Source organism: Alnus glutinosa, chromosome 7 (genome assembly GCF_958979055.1).
Source record: "Alnus glutinosa chromosome 7, dhAlnGlut1.1, whole genome shotgun sequence".
Lineage (NCBI taxonomy): Eukaryota > Viridiplantae > Streptophyta > Magnoliopsida > Fagales > Betulaceae > Alnus > Alnus glutinosa.
Window position 1 is genome coordinate 22,480,950 of NC_084892.1, and position 8,981 is coordinate 22,489,930.

Genomic DNA, 8,981 nt, shown 5'->3' on the forward strand with positions numbered 1-8,981 from the left:
AACCAGCAAACGAATGCCTAGCTGGACCGCGTTCATCATGAATCCTTTCTTGACAATTCTCCAGAGATTTATAATGCTCAGAGGATCTTCAAACTTGAGAGGGATTCTTCCTACCATGATTACATTGAGGCTTGGTACAAAGTTCTTTTGTATCAAAATGAAGATTTTTCCCATTCCTGGTTTATTAATTTTGATAGGAATTTTAAGGGTCCTATCCCCGTCTGGTTTCACAGATGGTGGCAAGTTCATGGACCAGTTCACCAGATCCTCCCTGAAGAAGTCAAAGATGCTGTACGGTATTTCTCTACCGTCAAGAAGTTGTCTCCTCAAGAAGAAGACTTGCCTATGACAGTCCACTTCTTTACTCATTTCAAAGTTTCGTGGATTCTTAAGTGGCAATATGTGTTTATCACCCAAAACTGCGTGGCCCGACAGTTCTCGGTTAAGTGGTGGGATAAGTTCAATTTCTCTTTGGTTCAATCCCGCCTTATGAAGGAGTTCCCTGAAAGACCTCCAACTATTCAAGACTCTGTAACTCACGTTTCAGAGACTCAATTTGAGCCTGCCTCTGATATCCCTAAGTCTGAGTCTTCTATCCTTTCAAAAGGAAATAAGTCCTCAAAGATTAAGCAAATGGCTCTCCTTATGCAGCAGCTCTTAGAAGCTGAAAATAATGATGAAGACGAAGAAGCCTCTACTGCAGAATCTTCTGTTCAGCATCATTATAATTTTGATCCTTTTCAAGATGCCCAAGACCCAAATAGCATCACTGATTTGGACTTGGATTTCAAAGTAGCCCCGACGGCACAACAAGACAAAAGTGAACAGTTCTCGGTCGGCCACCCGACATGGTACTATTCATGAATAGTGACATTTTCACTATTCACCAAAAGTTTTACCCTGCTTTCGGTGCGAGTTACCTAAGGTAAAAGCAGAAAGAGTCTGCTTTCGGTGCACGCCTGACAAGTCTAAGCATGCTGGCATTCCGTGATTCCAGCCCTGAGTCCTCCTAAAGTCTATTTAAGGAGCAAAAGTCTGAAGTTCAAGGCAGAGCTTGTTTCAGAGTTTACTTCTTTGTAACCTCACCTGAATCTCTCATAAGCCAAACACTTGTAATGTTTCATTCCAGTGTTTCTAAGTCTAAGCTTGTAATCGCCAGTTGCATTCTGGCCTAAGTTCATTTGTAAGTTTTACATTCAAGTTATTTTGAATCTAAGCATTACTTTTAAGTTAATTTCATGATCATTGTTGAATACTCTCTTATTTTGTATTCAGATTTTGATATTGAAATTGTTATGCATATTACTATGTTTTCTTATGCTAACTATCACTCTATCCACACCACTGTCACCACTTCTTACTATTAAGCTCCTACTCCCTGCTTCCGCCCCCCTTTTGGTATATATATATATGTGTGTGTGTGTGTGTGTGTGTATTTGGATTTACTAACTTATAATGTGTAGATATATATATATATATATATATATAGAGAGAGAGAGAGAGAGAGAGAGAGATATGTGAGTGTAAATATTAAGAGGAAAAAAAGATGAATTTGTATTTAAAGAAAGGAATGTGTTTCAAATATTTATGTGTGTGTTATAAGGATGTGTGAATTAAAGGAAGGCAAATTCATATGTGTACTTGATTAAATGACATTTGTATTCTTGTTTTTAAGGTATGTTGTGTGTTAAATGATGCCCTAAAGAATGGATAATTATGGTAGCACTAATATAAGAATTGGTAAGTAAGCACTAAAATAAATAAATAAATACGAGATCATGTGTAAATCTGTGGCCGTTGTAATATCTAGGAAGAGATACGGTAATAATAATGTTTTCATAAATGCTTTATTAATCTATTATTATCACATGATGATTATTATGCAGTTGTAAAGGAAAATATTTGGAGCAGAAACTAGTAAGTATCTCTATACTTACTGAGGACGAAGCTGGTTGACTTTTCCTATAATATTATGCTTATTGTTTTATTTACTTGTTTATGCATGTGGCTTAGCATGTTTTATTATTTTTAATAATCTGTCTAATAACAAGCTGCTGGATCTAAATCCACGGTTGGTACGCGAGGCTTCACATGAGTTCCTAGGTTCTCAGTGAATGAGGAGGTACCTGAAAAGAGAATAATAAATACAAAAAATGGTGTACCTAGGTCACCAGGGAAACCAAGGTTTCCATGAGCCTAGGCTCCCAAAGATTATAATTAAAAGTTAAAGGGAGGAAGCCAAGGTTTCAAATAACACGCTAACCGTGCCAAGGCCAACAGAGTAGTGGAAAAAGGGAAATACCCAAAACTCTACACTTAAAACTATCATTGCTTTATGATTACGTTTATGTTCATTTTATGTCTATGATTCGCGGTCATAGATTATATTTTGTATATACATGTGATTATATGGCCATTGCTTTGTGTTGCATTAATTAAATAAATCAGCACTCATATTATTATTGGAAACAGTGGACTCACTTTAGTGTTTATGTTGTTGTCTTCTCTTTGTATGGTATCTTGTAATGATTCAGGCTATGAAGAGGAAGAAGAATATCAGGACTATCCCGACTCATAGATGGTCTCTGGTTCAGTCTTTTTGCAAGGCTGGATACCCTTTCTTTTTGGGACTACCCTGTTGTAGTTCACCCTACTTAACTCAAGACATTACTTATGATCTTTCAGTTATATGTGTATATTTGGCTTGTATGACTATCTTGCCCTGTGAGGCATGACTGTTATCACTATTTGTATAATTATACTTACTGACTTAATATATATATTTTGAGGTATTTCAGTAGTAGCTCTGAGGTGTCAATCTATTCCCAAATCTTTATTACATTTACATATATTCTGTTGCCAACATGTACCTCTGATAAGTTAGTAATGTCACGTGAAAATTTGAAAATTTTCACTTACGCTTTTTGTAAAAGCGGGTCGTTACAGTTTGGTATTAGAGCAGTTTGCTCTGAGGACCTTAGATTTGACCTTAGCATAAGATCTAGGCACACAGAGCTATAGGAACACAAAAGTATTTTTGTTTGAATATATATATATATATATATACTAGATATTAATTTGAATTTCATGAGTTAGAATAAGAATAAAATAACTCGCTTCAATAGATAGATGTATATGTGCACTTAGAATTTTATTGTTTATAATCATTGTTTATTTGAGTAATTTTGAGTGTTATAATTGTTTATAGCATGAATTGTTTATGAAATCTTTATCAGTGACTGATTGTTAAATAATTAGGTTGTTAGCTTTATTGTTTGATTTTAAACATTATATAGTCGCTTAAAGGAAAATGATAGTATTCTACAAATGTGGAATAATTGTTCCTTTAAAACACAGAATCATGCCTCCTAGAAGCCGTCCCCTCTGTGACTCTAATCGCGTCCCTCGTCCCGAAGAAAATGGTGAGGAAGATTTGCCACCCCCACCTCCACCGCCACCATTCAATGATGGCATACACCCAGCTTTAATACAACTTATAGCTGACACCACTAGGCATCTGGCAGAAGCAATATCACGAATTCCGCGACCCAATGAACGAGCTGAACTCGTAGGTTGTTCATTACGCGATTTCGCTAGCTATCACTTTCGAAATTTTGAAGGAACGAAAGGGCCAAATGTTGCAGAAGCTTGGCTCACAGATATAGATGTACTGTACACTACCCTCGGTTGTACAGATGAGTAGAAGGTTCAGTACATTGTACTGCAGCTAACGGCTGAAGCTAAGAGATGGTGGACTGCAAGGAAGGTGCTACTTGGAGGAGGAACAGTAATTACTTGGGAGATGTTTAAGGAAGAGTACAATCGACGTTTTTTCCCTCGATCTCAGAGGCAACTACGAGCGATAGAATTTCAGAATCTAGTCCAAGGTGACATGACTGTAGAGCAATATTCTGCCAGATTCATGGAGCTAGCTCGGTTTGCAGCCAATCTTATCCCTGACGAAGAAACGAAAGCGGAACGATTTGAGAATGGCCTCAACCCACGTATCAGGGAGAGAGTGATTTGTCTGGAAATAAAGGAATACGCCAGATTGGTAGAAGTTGCGTCTCTAGCTGAAAGAGGAATACGAGAATCAGCCGCAGCATAAGAATTGAAGAAACGTTCGAAGCAGCAGATGACTCGCCTAGTCAAGAGGCAGGCTATTGGAAGTGGTTCTAAACCCACTATGGGTAAGAGCTTCCGACCAAAGATCAGTGGCCGAAAGACTGTCTACAATAAATGCTTAAGGATCCACAAAGGAGATTGTAGGCAGAGAACGTCCACTTGCTTTAGATGTGGAAAGCCTGGACATTTCTTGAAGGACTGTCCTATGAATACTGCTGAAGGAACAAAATCTCAAGGAAGCGGAGCACAGGCACGGGTATATTCTCTTATGCCCGGAGGAGAAGAAGAAGGAGTTAAAGGTGATGAAGAGGATGCGGATGTAGTAACAGGTACCATTCCTCTATTCGGTAAAGTAGCAAGCACTCTTTTTGACTCAGGTACAACGCATTCCTTCATATCATCTACATACGTTAAATTGTGTAGCATGACTCCTCGACCCTTGAACCAAAGCATAACTGTGTCCACACCTACTGGGAATGTAGTTGTTAGCCCTATGGCGTCAATCCGATTATATTGCAAATATTTTGATGATAACAAATTATATCTTGTTGCTCTAATGTATTTACTTCAAGTATGATAGTTGCAAGAAACATTCGAACACACATTCTCAAAGGACCAAAAAGAATCAAAGGCATTTGGAATTCAAAGCAAGAAGCCCTTAAGCACTGAAGAACTCAAGATTGAAGAATCCGTATTTTATTAGGGTATTCTTGTAAAGCTCCTATATGATTGAACTTCTAAGGCTCCTTACTCTAGAATGACCTTAGGACCCTTCATACATTGCATACATGAGTTTTTGAAAATCTGATTTCATTTTTGGAAAATTAGCTGATAATAATCCTTGTCTTTGAAAATTATATTTCATCTTTGGAAAATTAGCTAACAATAATTCTTGTCTTTGAAAATCAGATTTCATCTTTGGAAAATTAGCTAACAATTTCTGACTTTGAAAATCTAGTTGCAGATTTGAAAAGTTAGCTAGCAACAACTTCTGACTTTGAAAATCTGGTTGCAAATTTGAAAAGTTAGCTAGCAACAATTTCTAACTTTGAAAATGTGATTGCAACTTGGAAAATTAGCTAGCAAAATTCAAATTCTCTCCAACGGTCATATTCTTACTAGACCTATAAATACATGACCTTGGTTCTCATTTTTATATCAATCAATCAAGTGAGAAACAAACAAGCTTAGAACTCAAAGCATTCTTTCTTTCATATATTCAAGTTCATTTGAGCCATTCAAGTTCAATTCATACAAGAGTTCTAGTGAGAGAGATATTGTTGTAAAAGCTTTATTTGTATATCCTTCTCAAAAAGGAGAATTGTCATTGTGAGAGAAATCTCAAACCCGATCCACAATCAATTGTATCAAGAGGGTTGGTTTGACCTTTGTGAGGTGTGAATGAGATTTTCCACCTTGTGAAGAAGAGTAGTGTACTCTTGAAGTGTAAAGGTTTTAACTCTACCTGCAAGGAGTTTGGTTTAGTGGATTGAAATCTCAAGTGGTGTGCTTGGAGAGTGGACGTAGGTCAGGTGGACCGAACCACGATAAATCGCTGAGTTTGAATCTCTCTCTCTCTATCTCTTTATTATTCCAATATTTATATTCTTTGCATTATACTACATTTTATATTGTTCTAAATTCTTAATTCAGTATAATTTTTATTAGAAGAAAAGTTTGCCATCAACCCTATTCACCCTCCCTCTAGGGTTGATTATCTGGGCAACAGTAGTTACTTGTAGGAAAATCATTGAGAACTGCCCTATCCTCATAGGAGATAGAGTCCTACCGGCAAACCTAGCAGTGTTTCAAATGTTAGGTTTTGATGTAATTTTAGGAATGGACTGGTTGTCAAAGCACTATGCCAATATCGACTGTAGGAAGAAAGAAGTTATCTTTCGCTCTCCAAACGAAGAAGAATTCAAATTTTGTGGATCTCGAGTACGAGCCACTCCACCTCTTCTTTCTGCAATTCAAGCAAGACGGAGCATTAGCTGTGGTGCGCAAGCATTTTTAGCCTATGTTAAGGCGGAGCCGGAAGGAGAACGTAAGCTGGAAGATATACCTGTAGTGCGCAATTATCCCGACGTTTTCGCCGAAGTCACAACTGGATTGCCACCGGATCAAGAAATCGAGTTCTCTATTGATCTGATGCCAGGAACTCAACCCATTCATAAAGCACCATACCGTATGGCGCCATCAGAATTAAAGGAGTTGAAGAAGCAACTTGAAGACTTGGTAGACCGGGGTCTTATTCGCCCTAGCGTCTCACCATGGGGAGCACCCGTTCTGTTTGTAAGGAAGAAGGATGGATCTTTGCATATGTGTATTGATTACCGCGAACTCAACCGAGTAACGATCAAGAACAAGTACCAGTTACCGAGGATTGACGATCTCTTTGACCAATTGAAGGAAGCTACGGTATTCTCCAAGATCGACCTTCGATCGGGGTATCACCAGCTCAAGGTAAAGGAAGCAAACATTCTAAAGACGGCAATACGTACGCACTATGGACATTACGAATTCTTAGTCATGCCATTTGGGGTAACTAATGCGCCCTCTGTATTCATGGATCTAATGAATCGGGTGTTTCACAAGTACCTTGACCAGTTTGTGGTGGTGTTCATAGACGACATCTTAGTTTATTCTGCCACTAACAGAGATCACGAAGAACACTTGAAGACAGTGCTGAGCATCTTGAGAGAGAAGAAGCTTTTTGCTAAGCTCAAGAAATGTGAGTTTTGGCTGAGGGAGGTCTCATTCTTAGGTCACGTAATTTTGAAAGATGGAGTAGCAATTGACCCAAGAAAGATTGAAGCAGTGACAAACTGGGAGCGGCCATCGAATGTGAATGAGATACGGAGTTTCCTAGGGTTTGCGAGATACTACCAAAGATTTGTTGAAGGTTTTTCTAAGCTTTCAGGACCTTTAACTGCTTTAACAAAGAAGAATGCTCGTTTCATCTGGAGTGATGAATGTGAAGAATGCTTTCAAGAGCTGAAGCAAAGGTTAGTATCTGCACCTGTCCTGACCCTTCCTAAGGAGTCGGAGAAGTTCGTTATCTTTAGCGATGCATCTCTTCTAGGCCTAGGTTGTGTGCTCATGCAGCAAGGCAAGGTGATCACCTACGCGTCAAGACAAATGAAGGACCACGAGAGAAATTATCCTGTGCATGACCTGGAACTTGCAGCCATCGTTTATGCATTGAAGATTTGGAGATATTACCTATTCCAAGAGACAGTGGAAATCTACACCGACCACAAGAGTCTCAAGTACATTTTCACGCAAAAGGAATTGAATATGAGGCAACGAAAGTGGCTTGAGCTAATCAAGGATTACGATTGCAATATTATGTACCATCCGGGGAAAGCGAACGTTGTAGCAGATGCATTAAGCAGGAAGTCGTGCGGTAGAATCTTAAATTCTATCACCACCCCAGATCAACTGGCTCAACGTTTAAAGGTGATCCATTTGAACGTTGCGAAGGAGCAAACAGTCTTAGCAACTTTGGTTATTCATCCCCTAACTTCTGATAGAATCAAAGTGGCCCAGGAGAATGATCTTGAAGTGCAAGGATTGATGAGGAAGGCTAATCGCAGCAGCGCTTCTGGATTTTATTTCACGAATGACGGTTTGTTGAGAATGGGTGACACTAGGATTGTTATACCTAACGATGCGGAGCTGAGAAGAGATAACTTAGATGAGGCTCACAAAACACGATACACGATTCATTCGGGGAGTACCAAGATGTATCAAGATTTGAAGAAAAAATTCTGGTGGCAGGGCATGAAGCGAGATGTTGCTGAATACGTGGCCCAATGTCATGTATGTCAACAAGTGAAAGCTGAACATCAAAGACCTGCAGGGCCTCTTCAACCTTTAAGTATCCCGGAATGGAAGTGGGATCAGATTGCCATGGATTTTGTAGTAGGCTTACCAAAGGCACTCGGTGGCCAAGATTCCATTTAGCTGAAATATTCATTAAAGACATCGTCAAATTACATGGAGTACCTGTCTCTATTGTATCTGACAAAGATTTCCGATTTACTTCTAGGTTTTGGAAATGCTTACAAGACGCATTGGGAACTAAACTAAATATTAGCACTGCATATCATCCTCAAACCGATGGACAATCAGAGAGAACTATTTAGATTTTGGAAGACATGTTGAGATTGTGCGTGCTGGACTTTAAAGGTAAGTGGATTAAATATTTACCTTTAGTCGAATTTGCCTACAACAATAGCTTTCAGGCGACTATCCAAGTGACTAGAATCCAAGGGGATGTTCAAGTCAAGAGTCCAATGCAGCCAGGTGATATTTTACTCACTGAAAAACTATTATTTTTATGTATATTAGAATTGCAAAATATAAGTGTTTTATAAATCTGAATCAACTGTATGTTGAATATATCTGTTTTGGATGATTTGAGTAGTTTCAATTATGTTCAAATAATATCAATGATGTTATGAAATGATGTATGGATGAAATGTGTTGAAATGATTTAAAGAGTTTGAATATGAGTTGCGGTTGGGATTTACATTATGCAAAGTAGAATGATAAAATTACATGTTGATTGGTTTATCGTATTAGAAGAAAGCATGATTTGTAAAGAATAGGAGTATAGAGTTTGAATTGTAAAGCATGAAGCAAGAGCATAAAAATGAAAGGGAGGGTAAACCTCATAAGAATGAAAGAGAGGGTAAGCCTCATAAGAATAAAATGGAGGGTAAACTTCACAAGGAATGAAAAGACAATCATGAGCATGCATATCATTGTTTAAATTGTGTAATGTTTTCGTGATATAGAATATTGTAGTTTTTATGCTAGACGTAGTTGTATGCCTAAGAGTTTTACTG

The 8,981-nt window shown here is 38.2% G+C and overlaps 1 protein-coding gene across 1 annotated transcript; it reads left to right on the plus strand.

Annotated features, from left to right (window-relative positions):
- The first annotated feature begins 3,361 nt into the window (after positions 1–3,361).
- On the plus strand, positions 3,362–4,108 carry LOC133873326 (uncharacterized). Its single transcript, XM_062311046.1, has 2 exons — positions 3,362–3,667; positions 3,728–4,108. The coding sequence occupies exons 1-2, from the start codon at positions 3,362–3,364 to the stop codon at positions 4,106–4,108; spliced, it is 687 nt and encodes a 228-aa protein (XP_062167030.1).
- The last annotated feature ends 4,873 nt before the right edge of the window (positions 4,109–8,981 follow it).

Excerpts from the sequence above, each read along its gene's own strand:
- LOC133873326 (XM_062311046.1), top strand. The coding sequence starts at position 3,362 with ATGCCTCCTAGAAGCCGTCCCCTCTGTGACTCTAATCGCGTCCCTCGT. Across the intron at positions 3,668-3,727 it reads CTTGGCTCACAGATATAGAT|CTAACGGCTGAAGCTAAGAG; the intron begins GTACTGTACACT and ends ATTGTACTGCAG.